General features: G+C 53.6%; 1 protein-coding gene across 1 annotated transcript; it reads left to right on the plus strand.

Annotated features, from left to right (window-relative positions):
• The first annotated feature begins 1,625 nt into the window (after nucleotides 1-1,625).
• On the plus strand, nucleotides 1,626-12,259 carry ZDHHC12 (zDHHC palmitoyltransferase 12). The gene is made up of 5 exons (XM_077305899.1): nucleotides 1,626-1,773; nucleotides 3,923-4,059; nucleotides 5,059-5,148; nucleotides 6,887-7,053; nucleotides 11,265-12,259. Exons 1-5 carry the CDS (start codon nucleotides 1,674-1,676, stop codon nucleotides 11,572-11,574), a joined length of 804 nt encoding a protein of 267 aa, XP_077162014.1. The 5' UTR covers nucleotides 1,626-1,673; the 3' UTR covers nucleotides 11,575-12,259.
• The last annotated feature ends 468 nt before the right edge of the window (nucleotides 12,260-12,727 follow it).

The following is a 12,727-nucleotide window of genomic DNA, read 5'->3' on the forward strand; positions in this document are numbered from 1 at the left end:
TGTTTCCTTTGTATCCCCATCCCTTGCCCTCCCACGGTTCCTAGTCTCTCCTGGGGTCTCCAATTAGCAAGCTATTCCAGAAAGTATTCCCATTGCTCCTGAAATTCTTCCGTTGTTTTTTTGTTGACAATTCCGCCATTTGTTGAGTAAGTTCCGCCATTTTTGATAAATCAGCGACTTTACCCAGCCATAACACAATAGTTTGTATTTCCGAAGACTTCTAGGTCTTGGCCAAAACTAGTCTTGCTGCCGTTGTACATAGAAGAAATAAGTTCTGGCTTGAGAGGGTGGTGTGCCTGGACACAAACTTAACAACATGTGTTGTGCTCTCATAGGAAACTTAAAATTAAACATCTATTCTGAAACAGCATGCTGTTTTAGGCTGAGCAGATTTATTAAGATATTGCCTGGGCAGCAGTTGCCACCACAACATAAGGATCTTCACTGTGTGTTTCAAGTATACTGCGGCATCCATTTTGTGGCTTGCTTCGCCTTCTGCGGCAGCCATTCTGTGGCTGTTACCACAGGCTTGAACAGACTGGGGATCTAAGGCAACAAAACTCCCCGAGGCATGGCATAGCACGGTATTTTAAAATTTACTTCACTTAAAACCTTGCTTTTCTCCCCAGTGGGAACCCCAAAGCAGCTTGCATCATTCTCTCCTGCTTTATCCTTCAACACTCCTGCGAGGTAGGTCGTACTAAGGGCATGGGACGGTCCAGGGTTGCACAGTGAGCCTCCAAGGCACAAGCGAGGATTCGAACCCTGCCAACAACTCTTCCTGCGACATCACGCTGGCTGAAGACAGAGGCTTGCGAGAGGAGGTGGCCCAAGGAGGGGATGCCAGCCCATCCCAAACAGCCCAGTCATTTAAAGCGACCCCGCCTCTGGCATCCGTCGTCACGGGGCCGTCCGAAATGAAACGACGGGGCCTAAGTTGGGGGGCTTCTGGGAGCTCCGGCGGCCTCTCGCGTGCCCCTCTGACCCCGTCCCGGAGCGCTGGGGGCGAGGAGATCTGGCCCCGGCCCCAGGGACTGTCCAGGAGGCTGCGGGGGAAATGGGGGGGACGGGCCTGGAGCCCCTGGCCCAACCGAGGGCCACGCCGTCTTGGGTTTGCCATTTCGGGGGCAGGAAGCGGAGCGCACCGTCGTGGCGCACCTGAGGAATTGCACGGGGCTGTTCCAGCCTGGCCCCGCCCGGGGCCAAGCTGTTGACGGCTGGCCCTCCCGACCCCCACCGACCCGGCGCGGGGACTCCGGGTGGCCCCTTCGAGGCCGGGGGCGAGAACCGCCCGGCGACACGCCCTGTTCGGGGCCGCCACAGGCGCAGCGGGCCGGCGTGTGGGGCTGGGCTGCCATCCGTGCAGCGCTGCCGAAGGGAAGAGTCGCGGCCCGCTTCTCCCAAGGACAGGCGGCGGCGGCGGCAGCAGCAGGGCGGGCAGGAGCAGGAGACTTCAGGCGCTCGTGCGACTCCGCCTAGAAACGCCCGATTCCCTGACGCTAAGCTAGGCGGGGCGGGGCGGCGCTTCTCCCGGCCAATCAAGGCGCGGGGCCGCGGGAGGGTCCCGCCCCGTTCCGCCCTGGCGACGCCTCCCGGCCAATGCGGCGCGAGAGGCGGGGCCCGGCTGCTTCCGCCTCGGATGGGGGGGGCGCGGCGGGCGCGGCTGGGCCAGGATGCGGCGGGGGGCGCCGGGGGGCCGCGGGTGCCTGGTGCGGGCGGCGCACACGGGGCTCACCTGGGGCATCACGCTGGGCCTTTTCCTCTACCCGACAGGTGAGCTGCGGCCACGCCCTAAAAAACAAACTAAAAACGGGGGGGGGGCGGAACGTGCTTCGGAGGCGGCCGCGCAGAATAAGCGCCGCGGCTCAGGGGGGGGGTCCATGGACTACAATTCCCATGAGCCCCTGCCAGCGTTCGCCATGGGCCTCCGGAGGCCGCTGCTGGAGACTAATCAAAGGGGCAAATAAGCGCCGCGGCCCCCCCGTGCGAGGCGGTGCACAGCGGGAGTCAACGGGCCAAGGCGGCGGCGGCGGCGGCGGCGGCGGCGGGGTGGGGGGTGGGGGGTGGAAAGCGCTTTGCACGTGGGCAGGAACGCTCGACGAGGGCTGCCGCTGCTCCAACTGATCCTGCCGGCTCTGGGGGGGGGGGGGCGGGTAGCGTCGCGAGTGAGCGGCCTTTCCTGCTCCCCAAGGGCAGGGCTGCGGTGCTGGACCGCCCCTGCTAGCGCGACCTTGCCCGGGCTTGGGTACTGAGCAGAGGTGGGCAGGTTAGTATTGGGATGGGAGGCGACGGAGGGTGCCGCGCAGAGGCAGGAAATGGAAAAGACACTTCTGAAGGCTCCTTGCCTTGAAAGCCCCTCAGGGGGGGGGGGGTCCCCAAAAGCGGCTGCAGGCCCCGGAATCCCAGTTGTGCGGGGGGCGTGGTCTGACCTGGGAATTCTGCATGGACCTACCTGTCCCTTGCTGCTGGACTCAAACTTAGTTCTCACATCTCTTTGTGAACTCTTGTATTTGTGTGCTATTTTGCTAGCATGCGCAGGTGTATACACAACTGCCCTCACGCAGTCTCAGCCATACTTAGCAGCCGGTTACAGCTGCACCTTGACTCTAACCTGCCCTTCCTTCTCTGTACCTGAAGCAGTCCCTGCAGGTGAAACCTCATTCCCAGACTGGAACATTGTTGGTTTTAAAGGTGTCAAACTTTGGACTTTGTTCTCTTCTGGATCATAGGAGCCCTGATGGAAAGACTCTCTACTTGTACCAAAGTGCTTTTGATCTTGGCTCTTGGGACCCCTGGCTGTTGCCAGCATTTAATTTGGAGCTAAAGTGAAACGTTTCTCTTAGTGGTTCCCAAATACGGAGCTCTTCCGCCAGGTCTATGGTTGAGGCTGGGATTGGCGAGGAAGAACGTTGCCCCCCTGGGGGGTTTGAAGGAGTCATCATCACCCTCCATCCCCCAATGCTCTTGTTCGGGTAGGGGAGAGTGGTATTTTCCGCCGTGTTGGGTTTTTTTATAGTCTTTTAACGGGGGTTTTAATGGGGGATTTTAAGACTATTGTTACCCGCCATGAGCCTGTAGGGAGTGGCGGGAAATAAATTGAATAATAATAATAATAATAAGACTTATAGCATTTATGTCAGGGAGGGGCTTTTGGGAATCAGGGCTCACTTCTCCAGAATGAAGTATCCTGAAAGCTCTTCCCCTGCCACAAATTTTGTTAGTCTTTAAGGTGTTCCTGGACTCTTGCTCTGGACATGAATTGAAAAGCATCTTTTCACACTAGGAAATGTGGAAAACGTGATGTGATCCAAACTCCCCCCCCCCCCCCCCCGCCACATCCACATTCCTGAACTGGGATCCACCACTCTGATATCCTCATGGCACCGCAGCAAGTGCGATTTCCCGCCTCCCGCAAGAGTTAGAGGAATCGCCTGTCTTCCGTGCACCGCGGGGCTCCACCAGCAACACTAAAGATCAAGCAGATCGGAAGGGCTCCGCCACAGCCCTTCATGCGAGATTCCCTTTCAGCAGCAGCGGCCGGTGATCACATCAGAGAGGCACTGCACTTCTGTCAATTTTGCTCCAAGGGTCAGTCAGTCTCCCCCTTAAGGCCCTTGGAGGTAAAAATGACTCCAACACCATGGGACTGCATGCTGCCTTTACAGAAAAGTGAAAACGAAGGGCTTTGGAGCACAGCACAGCTGTCACTTGGGATCTCTTTTCCTTTGGGGTTTTTTTGATGGCATCTAGCTTGGGGTGGCTCTGCTTTTCTTTCTCCTCGAGAGATCAGTCACCATCTTTCTGTAAGGTGGAAACAGGAGCTGTGGAAGGTTGAAAGCAGAAGTTTTATCTACCCTCCCATTTTTGCTTAAAGACCTTGGCTTTCCTGTGATGTTTTTTGTTCTGTTTGTCTGCCTTCCAGACCTGCGGCGTCAAGAAGAACAGGGACAGCTGCTTCAGCCACTGGGCTTTGTCTCACTGGTCCTCTGCTCCATCCTGCTCTACTTCATCGTGTCTCTCATGGATCCTGGCTACGTTGAGCAGGAGGCGGAAGAAAAGGTACCTTGCTGGATGGCACAGATGTGCTGCTTCCTCACCTGCAGATCTCCCCCTTCTGAAAGCAGGCCTGCTGGCATGCTCCCATGAAGGCCATTTGCCTCTAAAAATACACCTTTGACATGTTCATTCTCCTATCTATTATTTTAAAAGTGATTTTTTAAAGAATTCAAAATGGCCGTGGAGAGTTTTTTGCCTGAATAGTAGGAGATGTCAGTTTTAAGGAACCAGCTGTTGGCCTGCTATTAGAATAACCTGGGGGAGCCCTGCTTGGCTTGTACCCCTTGAGGAGGCAGGTGAGAAGATGGCAAGTCTGAGTGCTCCCTTGTGGAGGAGCCCAATAACATCCCAGAGGGAAGGATTCAATGGAGCCTTTGCTTTGACATGCTGCAGGGAGTGTTTAGCATGTGGGAAATTTTATCCCAAAGGGAGCATTTAATCATGCCATATTCTGACTCCGGTCTGAAGTGGTACAGTCCATTTTGTCCGAGGGAAAGTGGCCCTGGATATCACATTGCATTTAAAGAAACACACATCTGTCACACTAGGATTAATGTGGCACTGCCATGGTGCATCTTTCCTATCCGCATTATACCTTTGTCTCCTGTGGGGGAGGTTTCATCCCTCTGTCTTGTATGTCTAACTTGATTGTAAGCTCTGTGGGGCAGAGACAGCATCACAGGACACACACACGTACACAGAGAGCTGCTGTTCATCATTGGTCTATCAAGATCAGTCTGGTCTACTCAGAGTGGCAGCATCCCTCCAGGGTCTTGGGCAGAGAAAGATCTTTTTCATCAACCACCACCTGGCTCTTTTAACTGGAGATGACAGGGATTGACCCCGGGATGTACCACTAAGCCACAGTTTGTCCTATCCTGTTCAGCATCGCTCCTGGTGCTAAACTGGTTTGTGATAGCACAATTTGGACATGTTCTGTCCTCAGTGCATCCTCACTATAGGCCCTGCTTGAAGTTCTCCTGTTGCCCTTCCCTCCTGCAGGAAGGTGTGAGGGAAGAGCAAAAAGCCATGATCCCCCAGCAAGTCCCAACTGCCCTGCGGCTCCGACGGTGTGGCTACTGCATGCTGAAGGTAGGTATTTTGTGCAGGGCATCCCTCTACCTCCAGAAATTTACTTTCAGGGCCCCACATCCTTCCTGGGACGGTTAAGGCAGAGGATGGGCGATTCTCGCTCGGAGCCCTCACTCCTCCCTTCTGCTTTTTCTTAGATGCAGAATTCTCTCTTCCCCACTGCACAGGCTTCTCTCCTGCCACGGCAGGCGGCAAAGTAGTCGAAGGGCTTGGCCATGACAGCTGAATCGTGGCCTGCAGCAACCTCCCCCACCAAGCCCCTTCCAGCCGTCTGGCCCTGTTGCCTCTCGTTTTGGGGGTTAGGCACTTAGAGGCAGCACGGCCTGAGTGCGCTTCTCCTAAGCATGAAAGACAAGCTGAATGCCCACCGATTTGGGCCCTCTAGGCGCCGTGCTGGACACATTTCTTGACTAAGACCATCAGAAGAGAAGTAAGAATTAACAACGACAGTTCCTTATACCAGTGAGATCAAAACAGAAAGAGTTGCTTTGTTTTTAGGTGTCTCCCACCAAGATGAAATCACTGAGGTGAATTCCTCTCACTAGCTGGCTAGCTGCCATCCTTCCCTCGTGGCAGTGGTAGCAAAGGAAAGACTGAGGGGAGAGTGCAGGCCTCGCCCCCTCTGCCTGACTTAGGCGGGAAAGTCTCTGTCTTTCCGTGAGCCTCATGATGGCCAATTCGTGGCTATCCAGATGTCCGTGGACTACAATCCCCATTTGCTGCTTCCTGCCATCTGAAGAGCCAAGGTTTGGCCACCCTGAGCTGGCTAGTTGTTTCTCCGTGGCAGGCCCTGCAGAGGATGCAGATCCCATAGGGCAGCAGTCCCCAACCCCTGGTCCAGGGATGGGGACTGGTCTGTGGATCAGTCAGTGCCAGGCCGTGGCTCTTCCTCGTCCTCCTCCCCAGCTGCTGCCTCGGGGGCTGCCCTCCCACTCTGCCGCCAGCTCACCTTTGGTGCTCTCTGGCGGCCGCCATGGCTGGGGCTCCCCCTGGGCGTGGCACTGTACAGCTGCTGCTGGCAGTACCTCCCAGCGGGCGGCAGGAAGTCAGGGGAACCAGTGGGAAAGCAAGTGGAGCAGGGGCTCAGGCGGTGGTGACGTCCCTCGGCAAAAGACTGCCCCCCAGGGGCCTCAGTAATATTGTCAAGCGTTGACCGGTCCCTGGTGATAAAAAGGTTGGGGACCACTGCATTAGAGGACTGCGCGGAGACCATTGTAGTTGTCCTCCTCCACACTTTTACCCCCTCCTTCTTTTGAGAAGTTGTCCGTCTGTCTCCTCTTTCCCCCTTTATCTGTTCCTCAAGTTGGTGTGGCAGGTTCCCCTGAGTGAGTGACGGGTCCAAGGAAAGTCAGTGGCTAAGTGGGGATTTGAACTCGGGGAGGGCTGTCTTCATTGTGCTGACCTCTGTGCATCACTGCACCTTCTGTGGCCCAGCCGGTCACTGTTCAAAAGCATTCCCAGGCCACTTACTGAAGTCACCCATTGGAGGCCTGATATATTAGCATGCACAGAGGCAGTGTAGTGGTTATATATCAGACAAGGACTGGGGATCTGGGTTCTGATCTCTTTTTGGACATGGAGCGTGGGACAATCCCTTTCACAACCCTTCAGCCTTCCTTACAGGGCAGTTGTTAGGGTTAAATGGAGAAGAGAACCACCTCCACACTCCTAGTCATGCTGAAGAATGGACGTCTTCTGACGTGATCCTTTCCCCTCCTTGCCTGTTGCTGTTCTGTAGCAGCCCATGAGAGCCAAGCATTGCCAGGATTGTCAGCACTGCGTCCGTCGCTATGACCACCACTGCCCCTGGATCGAGAACTGTGTGGGCGAGAGGAATCACCCCCTCTTTGTCGTCTACTTGACTGTCCAGATGGGGGTGCTGCTGTGGGCCCTTCAAGTGGCCTGGTAAGTATGTAGACGGAACGGGCCTCGACCTCTTTAATTGGGGCAGGGTGAGAAGGAAAACAGCCCCCACCCAAAGCTAAAAACAACACTGAGAAGAATGTGAAGCCGGGGTCCCCAGCACGGTGCCCTTGGGCACCATGGTGCCTGCTGATACCCTTCCAGGCACCCCCCTCCCACAAGTATTTTTAGGAAGTGGGTGGGGCAGGGTGGGCTCTTGCCTAGCACGGCTTCTGATTGGATCTGTAAATGAAAATAAGATCCTTCCAGTTGTCATGCCCCCTCCCCCTTCTCTTTCCTTGTGAAAGGTCCCTCTTCTCCACTGGGCTTGGGCTTCCTGTATTCGTCAGGCTCTGCTTCCTGCAGCAGCCATTTTGTGGCCACCCTGAAGAACTGCATAACTCAGTCCTCCATCATTCCCCAACACAGCCCAGAACGGGGTGGTCTGTGACAAATGGGTGGGTCTCAGCATGCACCATCGCTTTAGACAAGAGACAGACAGTTTGCCCACAAAAGTCAGCACTAACTGGCAGGCAGTTCCTCCTGGTTATATGGCAGAAAATATCTCCAGTAGTTGACCCAGATATGCCGGGAAGAGAACCTGGGACCTTCCGTTCGTGCAGGGGTGCTGGGTCACTGATGGGGCAATTTCAGATATTAGCTGGGTTCAAAGAAGGGGTCCAAATCTCTGCGAACAACTGGAGTAGAAACTTGATTGATTGACCAAGGAACTTTCCTAAGAAAGAAAGTCTCAGAGGCTGACCCTGGTTTGTCTTTGGTACATGCTATAAGTTTTACATCACAAGGAGGCAGTAATGTATAACCAGTCAATGCACACCTACTGCACACTGCATTAACTTTAAACTGATAGAAAAGCAATCTGTACTTAAGAGCCCTGGTGTGTTAGACCAGCAGTCCATCTAGTCCAACATCCTGTCTCCCACAGTGGCCAGCCAGTTCTTCTGGAGGGCCAACAGCAGGGCAGAGAGGCCGAGGCCTTCCTGAGAACATCAGAAGAGCCCTGCTGGGTCAGACCAGGGGTCCATCTAGTCCAACATCCTGTCTCCCACAGTGGCCAGCCAGTTCTTCTGGAGGGCCAGCAACAGGGCAGAGAGGCTGAGGCCTTCCTGAGAACATCAGGAGAGCCCTGCTGGGTCAGACCAGGGGTCCCTCCAGTCCAGCCTCCTGTCTTACACAGTGGCCAGCCAGTTCATCTGGAGGGCCGCCAGCAGGGCAGAGAGGCCGAGGCCTTCCTGAGAACATCAGGAGAGCCCTGCTGGGTCAGACCAGGGGTCCCTCTTGTTGAGCATCCTGTATTACATGGAGGCCAACCAGTTCCTCTGAAGGAGCCATAAAGGCCTTCATAAGAAGAGCGCTGCTGGATCAGACCAGTGGTCAATCTAGTCCAGCGTTGTGTCTCACACAGTGGCCAGAAATACCCACGGATGACAGACAACAGGGCAGAGAGGCTGAGGACTTTCCCTGGTGTTGGTCAGACCACATTGGTCAGAATTCACCTCAAGTCCTGGGTGCAGTTCTGGAGGCCTCACTTCAAAAAGTACGTGGACAAAATGGAGAGGGTTCAGAAGAGAGCGACAAGGATGATGCGGGGCCTGGGGGCCAAGGAAGACAGTCTGAGGGACCTGGGAATGTTCAGCCTGGAGAAGAGGAGGCTGAGAGGGGACAGGATGGCTCTCTTGAAGGATCTGAAAGGTCCTCACTTGAAGGAGGGCAGGGAAAGGTCCCTATAGGCTGCAGAGGAGAGGACCTGCAGTACTGGCTTTAAACTATGCATAGAACAGTACCGGCTAGATATCGGTGCCCCTTCTTCTAGTGTAAGTGTCCAGGAAGCTGGGGTCTCTGCCTCCGATGCAGGGGTGGAGGCAGAAATCTCAAACAGCAAACTTGGAATACAGAGTGGAATACAGATTGCATTTCATTTCCCCATTGTCAAGCAGTGACCCCACGCATGACACAGCAGCAAGAACTGCCGGCAAGCTGAGATCCCCGGTTATATTTTATTTCTCTGTCAAACGCTCAGGTCATTTTAGGGACCGTGTGGTAGGCTGTATCCTCGGTCCCAAGGTGAGAGCTGACGCTGCACAGATGAAACTCTCAGCTGCTTTAGGCCATTGCTGGTTAGGAAGGGAGGGACTGCGCCTTCATGGCAGAGCCTCTGCTTGGTCCCCAGTTCAATCCCCGGCATCTCCAGTTCAGAGGACCAGGCAGCAGGAGGGGATGGGAACAGCCCCGGAGAGGTGCTACCAGTCTGTCCACAACACTGGACTCAATGGACCAGTGGTTTGACTCACCTTACGCATGAGGGCGCACACTCAGGCAGCATGGTGGTTCTTGATTACTTTGATTTTTGATTGCGAGTTCAGCTGTCTGAAATTATTATCACAGATTGTTGGGAGCTTCACTTTTTATGATTCTTATGCCACCAGCCAGGTCTTCTTCTTATAGTGTGCCATTATATGTACGCAGAATACTTACTTATTATCCAAATTAGCTCATGATCAAGCTGCATCATTAGTTAAGCAGTGGATACGAGACAATCGACGTCAACTGGACCTGTGTAAAGCTTTTTTGGCCCCAGTTAAAACAAGGTATGTTCTGGCCCCTGCCACTTATCTGTCTTAGCTGGTAATAAGTACGCAAAGAAGGGCATTTACCCTTGCAAAATGCTCCATCCTGCCTTCAGCTCTTGTAGAGGGTCACTATAAGAACATTCCCCTTACTCTAAGACAATGTTTTTGTGGGAGTGGCGAAACTGATACAAGAGAGTATATATTGTTCCACTGCCCTGCTTATGTAGACATTCGTAGCAACTTGATTGAAGCACTCCTTAAAAAGTTGCCAGAAGATCATGATGTAGACCGAGCAAAGAGGCTGCTAAGGGATGAGTCCCCCCAGGTGACAACTCCGCTGGCTAGGTTTCGTGCCGCAGCCCTAAAAATCCGATGTTCTAAAGTAGCATAGTTTTCAGTTCTATTTTATGATCTGTTTTCAATTGTATTATATTAAATGACCATATTCTTTTGGTCTTTTATGTACTAACTTCATATAACTTGGTCTGAACGACTGTAATAAAGTTTTGATCGCTTACTTGACCACTGATGAAGACCCGCTGGGTTGAAATGTGTTTCGTCTATGGCCACACCATGTGCAACCATTGAGATTGCAACATTACGCAGACCGTGATTCATGTGTTTGAATGGCGTTTTCAATCTGCTTAATGTGCACTTATAGTAATTAATATTTGTATTTTAATTCTTAATATATGTTGCTCAGCCTTCGGTTTGTGACTCGGCTCAGTAGAACAGAAGTTCTACAGAACAGTGGTCCCCAACCTGCGGTCCGCAGCCCGGTGCCGGGCCGCGAAGGCCATGACGCCGGGCCGCGGTTCCCTCTCCCCGCCCCCCGCAGTAAAAAACTTCCCCAGGCCGCAACCTTGCAGCCCGGGAAGCTTCTTACTGCGGGAGGGGGGGAGAGGGAATCAGGGCCGCGTCATGTATGCGCGGCCTCGGATGCGCAATGCGCGGCCGAAATCGCACATGCGCGGCACTTTCACAAATGCGCGAAAGTGCCGCACATGTGCGATTTCGGCCGCGCATGTGTGCATGCATGTCCCGGCCGCGCATGCGCGCTGCGCGGGTGGGGCAGTTGCCCCGCCGGTCCCCAACCGGAAAAAGTTTGGGGACCACTGCTATAGAACACGAAAACAAAATAGCAAATCAAAAGAAACAACAAATGGTATGGCCAAAGTTGATGCTGAAAGGATATCCTGGAACCTTGTTCAGCTTTCAGCAATCAACTTTCACCATTGTTTAAAGGAAGCACAATAAAGAGAGTTTTCAAGTACCCTTTTCCTCATTGTGCTCCGAAGACATAGATTCGGCCACACGGTTAATTGGTTTTGGTTTTGGTTTTTTTGCTTTGTGTGTTCATCTGAGAGCAGGAATAAATGCAACATTCAGTGGAAGAATCCCTCTGCTTGGTGCGCAGAAGGTCCCAGGTTCAATCCCCGGCATCTCCAGTTAACAGGACCAGGCCTCTGACCCTTGAGAGGAGCTGTCAGTCTGAGTAGATGCTATGAGCCTTTGCGGACCGACGGTTTGATTCAGGTTTGATAGGTAGCCTTATGGGTGTGTGGACTGTTCATGTGAGCAGCTTGGGAATTCAGTGTCTGCTTTTCTTCTCTTAAACATAAGGTCCGGACTTAATTTTGAGCCGTCCTGGTTGTGGCTCCAACACAACCTCCTCCTCCTCCTCTCCTTCCTTGTGATTGTTGTCTTCACCGTCGTGGTCTTACTACTGCTGGTTTCGCACCTGTACCTGGTCTCATGCAACACCACCACGTGGGAATTCATGTCCCGCCACCGCATTTCCTATCTGAAACAGTGCAAAGAGGAGAACCCTTTCGACCAGGGCATCTGCCGCAATCTCTGGAAGTTCTTCTGTGCCTGCCGCTTAGTCGCCTGGGAGAATCTGTATTCCCAGGGGGACGGGGACATCGTGTGAAGCCAGGGTGCCACCGGGGAGCCTGTGCCGCTACAAGACCACCGTCTTTGGGCCGAGAAATCCACAAGCTTTCACCAGAGGCCTCTGCAGCTTCGGGAGTGAGGCCTTTCATGGGCTGCTGCACAGAGAGGCTCAAAGAGCTGGGAGCTGTTTTCAGCACAGCCCGAGGGGACCTTAGTTGTGAACAAGAAACTCCTTTGTTGTTGACACAAAAGTGCTTTTATGTATTGGGGAGGGGGGGGGGAGTGTGCAGGCCACCTGCTGCTGCTCCTAGAGAACCACAAGACAAAAAACAGCTCCTTGTTGTTTGGGAATATGCAGGGGTTCTGGCCAAAGGGGCAAGTTTCCCCCTGCAACAACGGATCTGTTTCATTTTTTAAAATGGCATAGTCGAAGTGTCAGACAAGAATATAAGTCCCAAAAAAACCCCCAAAACTCTGTTGCCTTTGACTCTTAACCTGACTGGAAACCCAGGATTTGTGGTGGTGTTTTTTTGTGTCCTCCCCCCCCCCCATTTTACAGGGGTCCCCAACATGGTACCTGTGGGCACCATACTGACTACCGCTACCATTCCCAGTGCCTGCCAAGTGTTTTTGGAAAGTGGGTGGGCTAGGTGGGCCAGCAACTCTTTTGATTGGCCGTGCAGATTTTTGAAAACATTGTGGCAGCTGCTGCCACCACAGCACTATTGTCTGAACTGTGTGAAAGGGAAGCTGTGGCCGCCATTTTGTGGACATTCCACTACCTTGTGTCAGATTTCCAAAGGTGCCGGCAAGCTCAAAAAAGGGTTGGAGATCGGGTCGAGTGCCCCGGCGTGCTTCGGTGAGCACCAACTCCCAAGGGGGCACTGGGCGCCTTCGAGCGTCGGTGCTCACCAAAGCGGCCGAAGTGTGTCGGAGCGCTCGACCCTAGTTGGAGACTTCTGCTGTCACGGAGACGTCATAAACAAACCTCAGTGGGGTCTTTTAAGATCAACCTTAAGTCCTCAATCTGTTGTGCTGCCTGAGCTGGGCAAAGTGATGAACAGAATTGATCCTCTAGTCTCCGCTTGAAGGCTAAGAACAAAGCTGTTCTCTCTGATTCAGGAAACAAAACCTTGGTTAGTTCTGAGCAGACATTCGAGGGTGCCCAAATAACATGGGAGACTTCCTGA

This window comes from Paroedura picta, chromosome 12 (genome assembly GCF_049243985.1).
Source record: "Paroedura picta isolate Pp20150507F chromosome 12, Ppicta_v3.0, whole genome shotgun sequence".
Classification (NCBI taxonomy): domain Eukaryota; kingdom Metazoa; phylum Chordata; class Lepidosauria; order Squamata; family Gekkonidae; genus Paroedura; species Paroedura picta.

Coding starts and splice junctions, on each gene's coding strand:
- ZDHHC12 (XM_077305899.1), top strand. CDS start 1,674: ATGCGGCGGGGGGCGCCGGGGGGCCGCGGGTGCCTGGTGCGGGCGGCG. Junction 5,149..6,886: donor GTGGCTACTGCATGCTGAAG/GTAGGTATTTTG, acceptor GCTGTTCTGTAG/CAGCCCATGAGAGCCAAGCA. Junction 7,054..11,264: donor TGGGCCCTTCAAGTGGCCTG/GTAAGTATGTAG, acceptor CTTAAACATAAG/GTCCGGACTTAATTTTGAGC.